We start from the raw sequence: 19,249 nt of genomic DNA, 5'->3' as shown, positions 1-19,249 counted from the left end.
ATAGTTGTAGATGTGAATACTGAACCTTTAGGTGGGATGTAGTAAAAACATTAATATTATGTCACTAATTCAAAATCACACACACACACACCGTTTTCTCCGTGTGGTTTTCAATAAGTTGCTGTGGAGTAAAAAATCATAAGGGACATCTCGCTACCTCACAGAATATGTCACATTCATTATCCTTTCCAGGAATGGCACCTTGACCGCAGCACGGGTGAGACACACCGGCCCGGAGGTTACATGCCTGGAGACTGTTGCCCAGTTGCCATGGGGATGGTGCGGTGGGGTGGTGGGGTTAATTAATTCATAACAAGGGTAGGTTTACCCCCCCCCCCCAGGGGTTATGTGTGCAAATAGTGTGAAAACTTAGATGTAATGGACACACAGATGATTTATTTTGTCAGTGTGGCCATGAATGCAGTACTACAGTTATTAAAATCATCTTTAGTGAATCTCAGAGGCCTGTGTGTCCTCACCTCGCAGCAGTTTGGAGAGGCTAATTATCTCAACAAAACAGCACGCTGAAGGACACCCGATGTACACACACACACACACTGATACACACACTCACGAATCCCAAATGCTGAGTCGCATTCACACTGATATCCCCACATTTACATATAAATAATACAAACACCATAGCTGGGGAGTGGCGATAGATCAGCTGATTCTGCTTCGTACATCCACGTTCACACAAACACGCTCATGCACAGACAACCACCGACAGACACCAACAAGAGTAACAAAAGAAAAGTCACTTTTTTTATATGTGGAGAGAAGAAGTGGGCCAAAAAGCTGTGCCTTGTTAGCATAATCTGTCGTTACAAATTCCAGCAATGAGAAAGACCAGGGGACTCCACACAAGACAAGACACTGTGCAGTGCTGTCAATGTGTCGCTGCTTTATTCTACCAAGATTCCAAACTTCTCGTTTGTCACACTTGAGTGAAACCTCATTCTGTCAAATCCTATTAGTTGACATGATTATTATTCCTGGCGAGAGAAAGTGGAAAAAAAATAACAACTAGTGTAGGAATATGCTGTTTATCTTCGGCTAACATAATGTAACAGGAGAATATAGTCTCTGTGTTTCAATTATGAATATGCACCATCAGGAACTGCACCATCTGTGCCTGTCTGCTGCAGTTACCCGACGAACGAAAGTGACAACCGCTCCCGTCCCATATTCAAACCACGATCAGGTGTCGCCAAACCTCGGCAGACCCTTGAATATTTGCCAGTGAAGTTGGACGAATGTCCCCTCAGAAGTTTAATTGTGAAGAAATGCTCTTGAATATCTGTTAAACGCCTAATGATCTTTTTTCTAACTATGTGTTTAACTGTACGGAGATTCCAGGCTGACGACCTGCGTGTAGTTTTGTCGATACTCCTCTGTGCAGTTGCATGATAGTCCAATCCACCCAATCAACGATTTGATCCATTCTGTCTGATGAGGAGCAGGATCTGGACATGAAGCTCGACATTAGACTGGATTAGCGTGCATTATAATCACCATGTATAAGATTACACATGGCTCCTGTGCTGGTGCCTCAGGGTGCTAGCCGGTGTGCAAGTGGGATTTCCTTGCATATTGATGAGGTAACTATCCGGTGTTGCTAATTCTTGACAAAGATTAATTGAGTCCTGTGTGTGTGTGTGTTTGTGTGCGTGCGTGCGTGTGTGTGCGTGTGTGTGCGTGTGTGTGTGTAGGAGACATTTAATAATGAGTGGCTGTGTGTAGCTGAGTGTTGATAACGAATGAGTGCAGATGAATATGTAATAAGCAGGGAACAATGCTAACCTGGCATCAACATGCAGCTGGTATCTGATTGTATCTGCATATGATTTAGCTGGACTGAAATCCCACCTGACACTTGAATACGTCTCCACTGCACTTCATTTTCTCATGAGATATTCACAACCCCGGAAAAGTGATTGCAAACATCTCTGTACTGTCTTTTTTAATAAGAGGAAGGACATGACAAAGAGAGCTGCTGTCATCAAAGCGGTCTCATTTGAACGATGTTTGAACACTTGCAGTCAGAGTTTAACACCTTTTCCACATCTTCACTCCGCTGGAAGAAAATCTCGTATCATACAGATGTGATGTAATATTTTACAACAGTGCGTTTAAAGCGACAGAATATTCAAGCACCACAACTGAGACTTTTTCTCATGTTGTTATTAAAATACCACGATCGATTGTATTGAATCGAGCACAAACCATTGTTAGAGGCAGTTCAAATTTTCAGGTCATTTCCTACCAACATAATAAAACAGTTAAATGCATCAGCAACAAGATAGTAATTAATATTTGATTCATTCTAAAAGCAACTGTTAAACTTAAGTCAACACAGGTGACATCAGCAGCAGTGGTTGGGATCAACACATACGCAGCATCTATTGCACTTCTGTCTGTTGGCTAATCTCCATTATGGCTATCTGCATATGATTGAAGATTATTTTAAAAGCTGATAGCTGATGCAATAACCACCCCCCCTCTTTCGCTCTCCACACAGACTGTGAGTAAACTGCTCTAACGTGAGAAGTCAACCTAGAAACAGAAACCAGAAAACTGCCAGCTGTCCCTCAGCTACACGTCCCGTATATTCACATGGTACATTTTGTTTATAGAGATTACCTCCTCACAACCCTCCTCTCAGCCTGGGTCGGACGTGTCTGAATTAAAGTTAATTTTCAAATAATCGCTTCCCAGACATGGCTTTCCACCTCTGACCTCAGCTGGTTGTGATGTGAGCTGCATGATGATCAGCTTTACCACAAACCTCAGGGACAGAGATACCTTCAGCGATTTCACTCATTTCAGCAAGCACTTAAACGTGCTCTGCGAGACAAAGGGGCAGAGATGAATATGTGAACAAAAAGATAGGAAGGGTATCGTGTATATAAAGGTAGAGTCGGGCCATTCAAGTGTTGAGTCAGAATCCGTATGAGTCTGATGAACAGTTTCTCGAAGATATCTGCATTTTTACAGACCATAAACTAACTTCTACTAAGTTCTGTCTATGTTGAATCGTGACAGAAGAAGAAATAAATGAAACGGAGACGATGATACGAGTATTTAATCACCATGTGAAACAATTATTAAAAGACTAAACTAAACTAAACTTCAGCAGCGAGTGACTTCCAAAAATTCTGTCTGAGTGATGGAAATAAAACCACACTCTTTGTTCTGTGTAGAAATATATTAAATCCAGCAGAAGTTAATATGAGGCTTCCGCATGAGTTTGAGCAAAAATGCAAATGAAATGAAAGTTAATCTGAAACTCAACTTTATTTGAGTTGTGTAATTATGTGTAATTCTGTGGATTAGCAGTGAAGTGTATGGATCTACATCTGAACACTGGAGTCTGTGTTTACAGTGAGTTTAGCCAATGACAGCTGTCTCCCATGAAAGTGGGTCAGTTAACGTATTTGCAGTAGTTTTCATAATAACCGTTTATCCACCCAGCTCGATGCCAGTCCTCTCTCACTCGTCAGTGTCACGCACAGAACATCAGCCATTTAAAACATCTGAGCGTCCTGCCAACCGCAGAAACACCGAGGGAGCTTTTTGATGTTGACACTGAAGTTTGCTTCCCATTGTTTTTCAAAATAAAGTGAATGTAGTGCAGCAAAGGAAAACACATTTCTCATAAAACCAAAATCAGATTCTGATCTGAAGTAATGAAACATAAAAGTATTGTTGGACAGAGGCTGTACCAAATCTTCGCTGTATTTAAACATGGTGTGTTCACACAGTAAATTGAAACACGGTCACAGATCTGATTTCCTCATTATCTGGGCCGATGTTGTTTGTTTAACCTTTGACTTTTATGTTCCTCTAGATATCCATCCCCTCGTCTCTCGTTTCCACTTTGTTCAACACTTGTTGTTGTGATCAGTCTTGCACCCGTGGGGGGGGGGGGGGGCCTTAACCCCCTGCTGTGTTTCTCTTTCACCCTGACTCACTTCAGACTCTCTGCTTATGAGCTGTGGCCTGTCACTGGGAATGGCGGCTGCGGACTCGACTTGGCGATGCTCCAGCAACATGAAAAGACACACGCACAAACACACACACTGTCCCTCACTAACACACACACACACACACACACACACACACACTTGCCCCAGAGAGCCAGACGGCTGTTTCGTCCAGATGTGAGCCATCAGCAGAGAAACGCACTCTCGCATCCACACTCACACTGAGTCACAATTATTTAGTAATATATGATGCATTTGTGCGCATGAATACATAATCACACACACACGCCGCAGTCCCTCCATACAAGCCTTGGTGGAGCAGAGCATATGTTTGCTCCCTCACCACTGGGGAGTGTGGCAAACCAGGGGGTAATGTTTATGCGAGAGCGTCATTAATATGACAAAACAAGGCTGGCTAAGGGATTTACTGCACACACTGCTGCTGCCATCATCCGTCACTTCTTCCTATCACCGCCTTTCGACTGCTGTTAGCACCACCATTAACATCCCACCAATCCTAATCCTAAATGATTAATCACTGTCATACACATTTTTGTTTGTGCATTCCAGACCTGTGTCTGGTGGTGGAACAACTATTCAGATGCTGTAAAGGCCCTCGAAACCTATTTTCTCAAGCAGCTCCTCTGTGTGAATAATGGTCCTTCATGAACACAGTGTTCTGCCGATGTCACAACAGCTTTGGAGATTTTCACATCTTTCTGTGACGACTGGTTTTCACAATTGAATCAAGATGTGATGACGGATGTGGGGTTGTTTGTTTGCGTCGCCAGGCCACTGTAAATCACATCTGACCGAGCTACACCCACACAGCCTTGTCATAATCACGTCTATAATAATACTTAATTAATTCACTTATTGCATATGGTCATGGCTACTTAAAAAACAAACATTGAAATAGATCACAGATTTACAGCAAATGGATTTGCTTTAAAGCAAATACTTCATCACACAAATGGAAACTGTATGCCAAGGTTTTAAAAAATGAAAAACAATTTGTGAACTATATGTAAATATTTATTTCATGTCTTGCTTTGTTTAAATAATGCAAATACTTACTCCGTACATCGAGGCCTTCATAAATGATGAGTTGTCCAGTTACTAACTAATGGCACGAGTTAAAATGCATGGTGCAGATTATTAAGAAAGAAACGGAAGACGGAGTGTGTGTGTGTGTGTGTGTGTGTGTGTGTGTAGGATGACATCTGTATTATGAGGAGAGGAGGAGAACAGAAAGTGTTTATAAGCTCAATGATGGAGGTTGGAAATCAACCTCCATAAATCTGAGTGTTCAGTAGTGCAACTCTGATCTGTTCCATCCCATAACGTTCCCACAGTTTCTGAAAATATGAACTGAATGATGCAGGCGGAGCTTGTTTTAGTATTTGTGGTATCAGTTGGGTTGACTTTACTGTAATAATACATCATATTACACACGCTAACCACAGTAGATTCAAAAGTACACTAACAAACTGAAATTGAGTGGAAGTATAAAGTAACAAAGTATAGATACTTAAGTTTAAGTTGTTCTGAGCAAACTACTTCAGTAAATGTACTTGGTTACAGTCTACAATGCCTGTCTTCCATTTCTTTCTCTGTCTTTTTCACCAGTTGTTTATGCATTTGGGATTTCTATTAAAGCCTTTAACTGTGCATGTGTTTGTGTACAGAGGCTTGAAACAAATGGTCCCCTGTGTTTGTGTGCTCGTGACAGGGACAGATAAGGCAGTGTGGAAATCCATTCTGCCTGGGCTCAGCCTCCCCACTGTTTCTCTCTTTGTCGTCTCGTCTCCATCTCCAGCTGACCACGTGTTGAAGAGATATGCACGGCTCCTTGTTGTGGCATAATTTCCCTGTTATTACTGTACCCACCAGCTAATCCTATAAGACACATACTCATCTCTGCCCCTTTTGTCTCGCGAAGCAAAACATTACTTCTGCCACGGCTTAAAATTGTATTAATCTGGCCCTCCGTCATCCATCACCGGTTGTCAGTGAATCGAAGGATTGATCCGGCCCTCTTCTCTTGTCTTCTTGCTGCTGCAGAGAATCGACAAAGATGTTTTTTAAAAGTGATGCACGCTGGCCTTTTACATGACGTGTGAACGAACATGCATCGCAGCTGATAGGTTGCTTATGGAATGATTAATACGTGTGGTTAGGTGCACTTGGAGACTGTGGAGGGTGTGTATAGCTTTAGTAGAGGAAGCGATCCAGGGGATTATTTTTTGGCATAGCAATGCAATCAAAGCAATCCATGGGGTCAGGTCAGATAGTGAATAACATAAAGCACATTGCGACTACTGGTTACCAAACCAATTCATCACTGGTGGCGAACTCTGCTCGTTAGGATCCAACCATTATTTGAAAGGCTGCAGTCATTACTCCTTCTGGCCATTGCATTTTCAAAGAATGTTAATATTCCTCCTCCTGTGTGTGGACTTCAAAGACATATAGCTTTGTAATGCATTTCAGGAAGCGCTTTGCAGTGATTAGGTAAATGGACAGACTCGTGACTACACACATAACCTTTTCCCATTTATAAAACCACTTTGTTCTTTTTTTCTCTCTCTCTCACCCCCCCTTTTTTATGCTGTGGCAGCAAAATGGTTTAATGAAACTGAAAACAGCAAAACTTAATTCCATTTTACTTTTCTGACAGACATTTGCAGGGAAAGACATCGGCAGCAGGATTAGTGATTTTGGTTTAATGCACTAATAATTCAATTCATGTGCAGGCATTAATGAATGCTTATTGGATATTTTGAAATGTATTTGAAGGTATACTTTAGTGATATAATGTTTATTTTTCATAGATTTGGAGGATACACAAACTAAAACAATGAATGGTCAGAATGTCCTAATATTTGGTCCTTAGTTTATTTTATGTTTTTATCGAACCTTTTTTTAGCATACATGCATTTGCTGATCATCAATAAACAGTAATAATACATTTAATTGTATCATCAGAGTTGTTACAGTTCATCCTGTGTGGAATATAAATGTGTGAACCAAACATAATGTAAATCCATCCAATAGTTGTTATTCCATTTCACCTAAAACCACTGATATCAATGTCTGGGGACTTTCTGGAGAAAGCGGCGTTAAGTTATTAAGATTTATCTTCTGGGAATCATGAATGTCTGGAACAGATTTTGGGCTAATCCTGCTATTTGTCTTAATAACTGATTAATTAATCAAATTATTTCTTATTTCTCATATGAAACATTCTATGCAGATGATACTATACTCTCCACTAATCTCCACCCCCCCCCCCCCCCCCCCCCCCCTCTGTCCCCCTCTACTGCTGCAGAGCGGTGGTGCACATCCAGGTCAACGATGTGAATGAGTTTGCTCCTGTGTTTCGGGAGCCCCAGTACCACGCCGCAGTGACAGAGGGCAAGATTTACGACAGCATCCTGCAGGTGGAGGCCACTGACCAGGACTGCTCTCCACAGTACAGCCAGATATGTAACTACCAGATCACCACAAGCGCCACGCCCTTCGCAATAGATCGCAATGGTGAGTAGAAGAGACGCAAAATATGTGACAAGCATCCAAACGTATGTCACTTTCCACAATGTCATCGTGCTACGTTTCCTAGATACGAACAGTCTAAGACAGTCGGTGTGTTACAGGTGTTGTTTTGAAGTGGTGTCAGTTCATTCTCCTGCTGCATATTTTAAATCAAGTCCATCTTCCTCGCATCTCCATATTACGTGGAAAAAAAGATTATTTATTTCACAACACAGTGACAGTGATCTGAAAATCTATAATACACACACACACACACACACACACACACACTCTAAACATGCATACACCTGCGCACATAGACACACACAAGCTAAACTTAATACTACTGACAGATGTCTGTGCCCGTGGGTAAAATGTGCTTTTAAGGACAAAGTCAAGCGTTGCCTTAAGAGTCATCAGTCTCCAGAAATCAGATTACAGAAGTCTGGGCACAAATAAACATAAAACACACACACACACACAGATACGAGCACATATTTACTTGACTTTATTTTATTGCCACTTGTTATTTTGCTCTTGGACATTACTCCACAAACAAAGACTACGAGTATTTGTATTGACATCTGTTCCACAAAGTCTTTTCTGAGATCTGATCATCAAGATCCTGCCGTCTGCTTGCTTTGTTTGTTTAATGGCCATAACCATTGTTGAATTCTTATTCAGAAATAGTCCATAGTTTTGATTTTTTAGCTTTATTATCCCGTTAAGTAGCCGACACAAAATCAATTGACTTAAATTTACTCCTCACGTACAAGCCAATTGACATTTTGAATCTGATCACTGTTAAGATATTCAAATGCACTGGATCTTCTGAGACTTAAATAAAATCCACTTTTCCTTTTATTTTGCTTAAGATACAAAAATGTAAGAGACTTTCCTGTTTATATTATTGTTGTTGCCGACTGCCGAGCGTTGCTTACTGCTGAGGTGCTGTAGTAAAAAGCCCTGACTGTAAATGATACCGAGGGGAGGCTGCAGCCGAAGAGTTCTCTCTTCTCTCTCCATTTGAAGGGGTCTCACTTTGCTATTGACCACTGAGGAAAAGGCTTTGAGAGCTCTTGAACTCAAGAGTACCTAAGGGAGAGAGGAGGAAGATGGAGGGAGGAAAGGAGGTGTGGGCTGTGAGAGTGAGTGTAAGTGCTCTGAGAGCATCGTGGAGAGATACAAAACTGTAGAAGTGATAAACTATACAAAAAGAATACGACTGGTGATATATACATTTTACTTATTGGCAATAAATTTAATAAAAGGACAAAATGCAAATGAACCACATGGTTGCACAGTAGGATGTTGGGCTTGGGGTCAAGTGCTGCATACATGGAAGTATTGATATACAGACTATAACTTTATCTCCTTTTGGTAATTTCATTTTTTTTTTTGTGAGACGTGACGCACACAACCAGGATTCATGATCTGACCATTGATTAATAACTAAATACATGATCATAACCATCCCAGTAAGAAACAGAACTTGTTCATTTTATTTGTGAACTGGCGAAACACTGATCCCAGGACTGTTAGCAAAGATGATGAACCACTGTCGGTGACGGTGAAAACTACCTCCGCAGTACAACATACAAGACAGCTGCTGGTATGGTACATTGCAAATACAGGGCCGGAAGAAGTGTATGCGCCGGTCCTGGGAAGGGTAGTAAAGCAAACTAACAACACAAGCTAACAAATTGTTGTTTCTTCATGTGATTTGTTATAACCACAAAAAAAGAATAATGCCAGCATTGTCTGTTAAACAAAGAGTTGGATAAGAAATGCTCTGGTAAACCTGGATAGTAATTATAAAGTAATGATGGAGGGAACTCACAAAGGCAGGTGCCGAGATGGTTTGCATTAGTCTGTTTATGTTCCTCTGATAGAAGGGCAAATAGAGAGAGCAAGATGAAGGGGAAAGTAGTCATTTACTAGCCGGCCACCCTCGCCAGCAGTCAAAGCACGCACAGCCTGCTGACACGGATAAGTTGATGTAGTAATTGAAGGAGCGGGAATAGGAACCTTCGCCATGCAGAAAGGTGTGAGTGTTTATGCTACGTGTGTGTGTGTGTGTGTGTGTGTCTGTGTGTGTGTGTGTGTGTGTGTGTGTGTGTGTGTGTGTGTGTTGGAAAAAAGACAGAGAAGAGCACAGAACACACAACAGATGAGGCAGCAAACAGTGAAATGAGATGAGGCTGCGAAACAGTGAGACAATGATGTGCACTGAGAGGCAATGGGACGGTTGGGAAGGGGAGAACAAGGAGGGAAGGAATTCTAAACAAGCTGAGAGGGAGATGGATGATGAGGAGGACTGGAGGACGAACAATGCCGTCCTCATATGAATTATATTTAATTGTCCCATTCACACACACTCATATTCAAATTTACCCCATTATCAACATTCGGCTTCCTCCGAACCTGCCTCTCCACAATACAACAAGCTCAGCGGGCGAGCGTGGGCTGAGTTATCTCACAACAGCTCATTCCAGCTCTGTTTCAACTCTCAGCCAATGAGGCCCAATTCGCGTCTCGCGTCATGTCAAAGCTCTTCTCACTCCGCAGGGGTTGTCAGTCATTCTCGTTCCCTATTCATCAAATATTAACTGACACAGTAGGAGTACAACAGGTCCCTCCATGCAGTCTGTTCAGCACGAGGAAAGACACCGTCTCGGTAGATGTGTCGCAGTTATAGACGAGGCAGGAGACGTTCAGACAATGGACATGTGCTGTAGATGTGTTCAGATACATTAGTATGTACAGGATAAAGTCACATTTAACAAAGGTGGGCGGTTGTACTGTAACACAGAGATTGATTTGACTGAACAACAAAGACTACATTGCCCAGAGTGCAACACAGCCACAGTGGGGAAGAGAGTTGTAGGGCACACAATTAATTTTTAACATAGAGCATTTTAATGGCTTCAAAATAATAACACCATGGAGGTAAGACGAGGACCAGCATCGTTCTTCTTTTTGCATGATAGAGCAACAGGGGTTTAATGGAAACATGAACTTAATTTAGAAAAACATTAACACTAATCAAAGCACTTGTGTTAGATTGAGGCTACCTGTCATCCCAACCATGATGCCATTTGTTACAATGATTATATTAAGGCATCACAGTTAATGTGACAATGATATATCATGATGGGCTGGAATTGAAAGCTAATTAAAATAAAATACCCATTATTCATTTACGCAAATACACTCAAGCAACACACTGCACAGGCAGATCAGCAGCAGTACACACTCACTGTGGTTATTGAGTCTAAAATGCACATGGCCATTACAGCAGACACACACATTTACCCTCTCACTTTCCTCGATGCAGTTAGAAGTGCCAAACTTTCACACTTTGTGTTGTGCTCACTAAACTCTAAAGTCATTTAAGTCAGTAAACAGGAGGCACGTATCTTTCTTCCAGTCGTCAGCTGAAGTACAGCTCCATTAAGAGAGCATGTGAAAGTTCAAAGTAGCAATGAATATGTAATAACATGTCTGTTTCACATTGCTTATGGCTACAATAAAGACAAACCAGTTTAGTTGTAAAAAAGCCTACACAGCCATTTTATGATTCCATAAAGTCAGTCTGCAAATCACTGACGGCTGATAAACTCGTCTGTTTTTCACTTACAGATTTGGTGTTTGAGTGAAATGTTTCAATTTTTTTAAAATAACTTATTTCACTGTACATCAGCTTTAATTAATATATTTCAAAATTAATGACTTGACTCCCAAAAAAACATGTGAAATATATATCTCCCAACTAAATTAAAATACTCATTAAAGATTCATGTAGAGATTCACCACAAAACCCATTTAGTGGAAGATATATTGACTTTTAATAGAAGAAGAACTACAGGTGTAACATCTCAAATAACATGAACGTTGGCTCTGTTTTATTCCAGGTCCCAACCGGCCATGAGAGTGAACCCGTTAAAATAATACCGTGGGCTGTATTCTTGAATCTAACTTAGCTCTACATTTATTTTACCTCTACAAGTCCTCAGCGGAGCTAAAAGTTCTTACAAAGTTCTGTGGCCGAAATTGATTCGACACTGACAAGAGCAACTTCAAAAAAGTACCTGAGAAAACTGGTAAGAGAGGGCAACTGAGGAAACACAGGTTGATCCCACACACAATTATTTTACCAAGTGAGATGTTGTGTCAAGTAGATTTTATCCGGCGTCAAACACGCTCTGCATATTGATACAGAGGATTTTTTTACACTTGGCTGAACAAACTTCAACCTTCAAATTATTAATTTTTCCTAAAGTTTCAATTCTACCGGTTCAACTCGTGAAGGCAGTGAAGTTAGACTTTTTATTTATTACAGTTGGTGATTATGTAATGCAGCCTTCACTTAATGATCTGTCAAACATGAGACTGGAGGGTATTTGATTAGAAGAGTATGTCTAATAAAGATTTGAAATATTCCAACTTCATCAGCTCTTTCATTTAAACATACATACTGGAAGTGTCTCCATCGTCCACGGCACTGATCTGACTACGTTGGTCTTGTTTTTCTGGTTACATGCAAATCAGTGTTGGCTTTTCTCCAACTCCAGTCTAACTGCTGGTGATAATTAAGGGCCAGATATTTGATAACTGCCAAAAGCACCAGAAGAATAATTTGTGCACTTTATCAGCTAATTACAATAATGCTATCTAGCATTAATCCATAAACACATGGAGCTTCAGCCATCTGGTTTTAATCCATCTTAATTGCATTGATGCATTTACAAAGTGCAAAAGGTTTACCCAAAACTGCAACTGATTTATATTTGCTTCCCATCTCCTGCAAAATAGACTTTGTGTGCAGCTGCATACTACCAGCACTCTTATGCTTTTAACACTGACTGTAAGTCCTGTTCTCTTCCAGCGAGTCAGACGCTGACCCTAGAGCTTAAATTTCATTTCAGGAAAGATGATGAAGTGGCAGGGAGCCAAATCGGGAGATTGTGTTGGTGTGCCAACAACCTGCACCCATCCAACAAGCTGTGAGGGGCTGAACTGTCATGATGGAGCACCCAATTGCCATTACACCACCGTTCAACCAAATGTCTCTCCTCAGACGCCTCAGAGCCAAGAAACTTGGGACAGTCCGACCCTGGGGGACAGATTCACGGTGCATAACCCAACAAATGTCAAAGACATTGTTCTTGGTCACACTCCTGAGCCGATGCTGCTTTCCTTCTCCCAGTGTACAACACCACTGTGGGCTCTTCCACTGTGGAGACTGTGTCATAGACATAGACTTAACTCTGGTTGAAATCACAAATACAAACTGAAGACTGGAGACAATATGTTCCAGCTGTTGCAGTTGTAGCTTCATCCTAAAGAAGCTAAATTCCTTGAAATCCCTTCATCCTCATGTGACCCATTGGAATGCTGTAAAATGGGCCTAATGCTGCAAACAGGAACTATCTCATCTGTTTTTCTTACTCATGGTGAATCACAGAAAATGAAGACCCGTTGAAATGAAAACATTTTTTCTTTGTGTTGAATTTGACCTTGAGAGACGCTTCTCTCCTCCTTCAGGTAACATCCGGAACACGGAGAAGCTGAGCTATGACCGTCAGCAGCAGTACGAGATCCAGGTAACAGCGTGGGACTGCGGCCAGAAGAGGGCGCTGCACAGCGTTCCTGTTCGCATTGACGTCAAGCCTGTCTGCAAACCCGGCTGGCAAGGTGGGCCTTCATCACTTCTGTGTGTGCGTTTGTGTGTGATTTGTGTGAGACTCAGGCAGGTCTGACAGAGGAAAGTTTAAACCTCCTGAAACGCAAATGCAATTATTTGTGTGTGATTACTTGAGTTTGTACAGTATGTGTGTGTCAGCATTGCTGTGATGCACGGTGTGTGCACAGTGATGGAGCTTGGGGTGTGAGCTGTGTGGAATCTATTTATGCTCACAGAAACACAGATGTGATCATTTGCATATTATAACTTTGTGTGTGTGGACCTGCTTATCTCTGAATGTCTGGTACTTGCTGCAATCTGCATACTTCATTTTCCCCCGTTTGTGATTATCCGTCTGAGTTTCTCCTGTCTCTTTACTTTTCCTTTTCCTCTCTTCGATTTCTTTGTTCTCTCAGTCTTGTTTTTTTTCTCCTTTCCTTTTCCTTTCCCTCCTCATCTCTCTCTCTCCATCACTCCCTGAGGAATTGGCCTGTCAACTTTCGCTGGTATGATCAACAACAATTTACTAAGAGTGGTGCGACTCAGCCAACACAGCTTTTAGCACATCAGAAGTCATGACAGCCTGAACAAGGCTCAGAGTAATGCAAAGACAAGTGTTTGTCGGTTTTACAACAACACAAAGAGTCCTCGACGTAACTGTGGACGCAATCTATCAGAGAGGGAAGCGGCACGTGATGAAAGACAAACTCACGCAGCGAACGGCTTCACCTAGAACCATGTACAACCTGTGCTTTGCTGTCATGAGGACATAAGTTTGTGTGCTGGATTTGTTTGGCATGCTGCCATTTCACGCTCCACAGGGCGTATTGTTAGCAAGCAAGGTGATAAATAGAAATTATATGAGGACCCTGGCAGCAGCTCAGTGGCAACAAGTTAACCTTAAAAAAGGTCAAGTTGTTTGGCTCGTTTTCAATTTCCAATCTGTATTTTCTCTAAACAAGTGACATCATATTCCTGTAGGTTAACATAAACTAAACTTTTCTGATCTTCCTCAGAAATCTTCACTGACCAGGTCGGGATCTTAAAACAGGACAGAAAAAAGCTAAATCACTTCATTTTGCATCAAGGAGATAAATGATTCAAGGAACATCTTGAAACTTAGCATTAGCCGTATTTAAATAATTTCGTGAGATGAGTGATTTTTGCAGTAGAGTCGCAGCTCTACCAGTCTGGTGACTGATTTTAAAATCCAGAAGAATTAATGTCACCAAATCAAACAGTCCAAAAGGACTTCAGCAATAAGTTTTACTCCCACATTTTGATCTCAAAATGAATAAGAAGTACTAATTCACTGTGGCAGCACTTAGCACCATGCTTTCAAGTGTTTTTTGTGACAAAGGGTTAAAGCCACAAGCAATGATGATGGCAAGGATAAATAGATGCTTCATGGTTTACAGTAAAAGGTCACAGAGATTGTCAAAACAGACGAGAGAAGGCTACACGTGAAACACATTTGCATTCTTTCTGTGTGAAGGGCAAATTTCATATTATGTCTGACAACACGTCCTTAAAAAAAGTGTTATGTTTTTGTTTCATTAGAGGAGAAATTATTTTTCCTCATGCTCTCAGAGTCATTGGTAAACTCCACCCCTGCTGTCACATGCCTTTACTCAAAGTGGTCTCTGTCTAGCCACGCAACCATAAACGCCTGATTGATGGAATGCAGCTGGGATGGTCGTCCTTCAGAAAGGTTCTCCCTTGTGTACGGAGGACGCATGAAGGACTGTTAGAGTGACTGCTGGGTTCTCGGTCACCTTAGTGACAGAGGTCCTTCTCCCCCATCAGGTTCCAAACTTCTTCAATTTCCCAATGATTAAGGTGCTCCTGGTAATGCTCAAAGCTTTTGAAATGGTTTTGTACCCTTGCACTGATCTGTGCCTCACAGCTATGCCGAGGTCCACAGAGAGTTCCTTGACTTCATGTCTTGGTTTTTGTCCAGAAAGGCAGTGCCAATTGTGGGACCTTACATGCACAATCCAATTATAGACACATCCCAAGGATGCACCTGAGCACAAAATAGAGTGACACAGGCAAGGGTCTGAATATAATGTGCTAAATGTTAGATTTTGTAAAGTTTCCCTCCAGTGAGAATCCCCATCTGGTTAGTATTTCCACCTTAAAACTTTTTTTTTTATCACAAACCTTTTGAATATGTAATTTTTGGATCTCTGACAAAAACCCTCATCCTATTCCTCCCAGAGAAAATCACAAGTGGACAGAAGGAAATTAAGAGACAGAGCAGAGCGTCTTCTCTTCCCCTGGTGTCTGTTTCATTCAAGTTTATATGTTATTGCATTGACATCTTTAAATTAACATCAGCAAAATCTAACTCTGGGCGTATACATTTCAGCACAGCACTCATACATTACCACAGTGTACAGGGTGACATTAACTCCCTCTCTACGCTCTCTGTGATGGTCTTTGAAGTCTGTTTACAATATTTTTTCTGAGCGCGTTTCTCAAATTAGGATTTTCAGCACAAGAGTTTAGCAAAAGGACTCACACACACACACACACTCACATAAGCATGGAGACACGCTTTCCTGATGAGAGTCATCCCTGTGAGCATTATTTGGCAGCAGCAGCATTGAAAGGAAGGATGGAAGTAAATGCCATGGCCACAGATCAGGGGATTTTTAATAGGGCTAGTGGTTGTTGAATTAAAGGCAGGCTTGTGTCGACAGGCTACTGTGGGAATGTCGGCGACGGGTTTTCTGTTGGTAAAAAAAACAGTAATCTGTCTGTTCAAATTAGCTATGGTCTCTGGTTTGGGACTTCAGGGATCAGCTGTGTGTCCGTCTGTCTGATTTATCACACGTCCTCACTCAACTGGTGGAAACTCCTACTGATGGGTAGTGCATTTATACACACACACACACACACACACACACACACACACACACACACAGGCTGTGGCCGAAATCACTAACCCACTCACTCACTAACCCCTACTTAACTATGTAGGGTCTTCTATGTAAAGGACTCTATAGTGAGCTCATCAGCAAAAGAATAAAACGTGTTCGGACAGTGACGATAATTACGTGATTGTCGTAGGATTGTGACTCTTGCTCCTCATCTCTATGCCTCAACTGCAATGCATGATGGTATATATTGCTTGGTTACTGACTCGGTTGTACACTACTTTTCATGATGCATTGTGGGAAACAATGAGTGCACTCTCTGGCTATAAAACAAGTCTTACTTTATTAACTCTGCATTACCTACATACACTGTTAGGGTTTGCCTGATTGTTACTGAACATGCAGTATGTTCTGTTGCATGTCTTCTAATGCACTCGGACACATGTACCCTGGATGTTTCTGTTCTCTCACACTACACAGCAGGTTTGAGTTGTTCCTAGCTTGTGTTCAAGTAGGGTTCACTTACTTGTTCCACATCCATCTTGATGCCTTTTCTGCAGCATCTGTAATCGTCCTGATGGTTTGATTCCTGTGGAGTCCCGTAATGCCAAACAGCTTGAAGACCACGTGTACGCAGAAAGCTGATGAAACTCCTGCAGTGAGCCTCAGCGGTCAGATACACTGTCGTCTTCAGCTCTGGTTTTTTGCTCACCAGGTCAGCAAACCTGACTTTCTCCTACAGGCCTCTTCCATCCCATCTTATGGAGGACAGTCAAGTAAAGCAGGAGCATTTGCTTTGCAGTTTGGGCCAAGGGACCATGTCAACCTTCAGCTGTCATTCCCAAGTGGCAGCAAGACGCCCACTTGATAATCTTTAGTACAAAGCCAGCTATCATCTTCAGTGGGTATGTTGCTGCTGACAATCACTGTGTAGATCCTGGTCAATATGCCACTGGGAGCCTATAAGGCCTTCAGACAGCAACTCAGGATATGTTCAATGGTTCTATGCACTCACAACTTGAGCTCACTGGTGCTTCTGGGCTAGGAAATACAAGGTAACCTGACTGGATGGGATATTTTCGCCTTGCTTGTTACAGACTTCCTCCACCCCTATCTCTTACAGGGACCATGTGACACCTCTCCTTCCTTCAGGTTCCCTTGTATTGAAGTACTGCAGCGCTGACAAACCCGCTCTTCTTAGCAGCACATGTCTTCATTGTTTCATTGTAGAATGTGGAATATACAAATATATATCCACAATTACACACATAATGAGCTGTTGTTGTGGTTTAAGCATTGAAAACATGCAAATGACATCCCAGTTTTGGGATAATCAGATAGTTGAAGCCGACAATGCAAAAAGGCTCAATACAAGAAACTCTGTTTTCACTTGTTTCTGCTTGTCCAAGGCAATTCAAAACTTTTCATTCTCTCATAGTGAATCTCTATCTTGTCTCTCTATCTTGCTCCTTCTCTTTGGCCACAGAGTAATCATACACACCAGAGAAACTAATCATGGAATGAGTGGACAGAGGGAAGATAAGTCACGTAGTAAGCAGACCGCTAGAGCCTCTTCTCTTCACCCGATGAGATGGTTATCTGTTTGATTTGGTGTAAAATATAGTTTCTAGAACAGCAATGGAAAGTTGGCGGTGACAGTTTTTTTTTTGGCCCAGAGCCACTTGTTTCTGTTTTCCTGAATCCTTTACGTTAAGAAATGTTCATTTGTATCTTTAAATTTACACTTATGTTACCTGCAGAAGTTAGCTGCTGCATATCATCAGGGTCTTCTGGTGAGGCCTATAAAAATGAAACACTTTCATTTAATTATACAGTTGAGCAATCGCTGAGCCCATCGGCTATTGTCTGATGACAAATTAGCTTCTAGTCACAACAGCCAATGTTTAGGGGCTTCAGGTGATTACAGCGGATAACGGGGCCAAGGCTCTGTCTTCTGTTCACCGTGCACCACTACAGTCCAACTACTTTCTGTCTTTTCTTGACATAAAACACAAACAGCGATACTTTTTGTTAGTGTTTTAAATCCAGACAACATTTTGGCTTATCTCTGCAAACAGTTATCTGTATATGAATGCAGATAATTTAAAAAGCAGGTAGCCGATGCATTTTGGTGAATGTGTTCTATCTCTTTTTCTCTCCACATGGTTTGTATACCTGCGAGCAACAAAAGCAAGGAGCTCCAGTAAGGAATCACCAGTGTCTGCAAACTGTTCAGATAAAAAAAGTCAAAGACAGGTCTTATCTAACGTTGGACAAAATTGCATTCATGGGTTTCAGAAAATCAAATCAACGTTACAGAGCCATATGAGGTGATTTATAAGTCTGGACAGTTAAGATGTGGCAATTACTTTATTTTTTTAAGTCCATGGGAGGTAATCAGAGAAAATACAGTCTCGCATTTCAATGTAATCCAACTGGGACACTCTCTTCCATGTATGTGATTGGTCTGCACACAACCTTGGTTGAGTTTAAGCTCTGATGTATTTATTTACGGCACAAGAATTTTGTATCTTGCTAAAACCATCTGCAGTGACACCCACACTGCACTGCTGGACGTGCTCTGTCCAAATAAACAAGAAGACAGCATTTTCATACTTGTGATGCAAACTGGACAACAGGAAATGCAAAATATCTGTTTTACCAAGGATCTTCCTAACCACTATCATTTATCAAAAACACCAGAAATAGTGAATTTTTTTTACAGCATATCCACAACACGGTTCTCTTCTACCTGATAAGACCTTGTCTGAGGCCTGTGTGAGTCATCAGTTAATGTGTTTACAGTTTGACACTCGAAACATGTGCATAGAATCAGCTGAACTGCCCTCACCAGCCTCTCATACTAAATTCCATTGAGTGCAAGGTCACAGTTAGTCTGTTGTCCGAATGAAAGAATCCATTAAAAACAGTCTGCAATACTCTCAGACACTGGGACTCTACGCTCTTCATGAATATCATGAATAGACCGTCTGATGTCAAAGGTTTCAATGAACCTTATTTAGTAATTTTAAATCATAAATTAGAATAATTCTTGAATTATACAGAATTTATACATTTGCTGACATATTTCCCATGTGTTATACACATGAAGTGAGCAAGAAATATGTGAGCCACCTGTGTTGATCAGGCATCCTATGAAC

At 41.4% G+C, this 19,249-nt stretch overlaps 1 protein-coding gene across 1 annotated transcript in view; it reads left to right on the top strand.

Annotated features, from left to right (window-relative positions):
• LOC109634392 (calsyntenin-2) overlaps positions 1 to 19,249 on the top strand; it is a 224,949-nt gene that overhangs the window by 135,923 nt on the left and 69,777 nt on the right. The window contains exons 4-5 of the mRNA XM_020094859.2: positions 7,318 to 7,526; positions 13,068 to 13,217. Coding sequence (XP_019950418.2) covers positions 7,318 to 7,526; positions 13,068 to 13,217 — 359 coding nt within the window. The remainder of the gene's footprint in view (positions 1 to 7,317; positions 7,527 to 13,067; positions 13,218 to 19,249) is intronic.

Source organism: Paralichthys olivaceus, chromosome 11, assembly GCF_024713975.1.
Source record: "Paralichthys olivaceus isolate ysfri-2021 chromosome 11, ASM2471397v2, whole genome shotgun sequence".
Lineage (NCBI taxonomy): Eukaryota > Metazoa > Chordata > Actinopteri > Pleuronectiformes > Paralichthyidae > Paralichthys > Paralichthys olivaceus.
The sequence above is the reverse complement of the archived record's forward strand: the minus strand, read 5'-3'. Positions and strand labels throughout refer to the sequence as shown.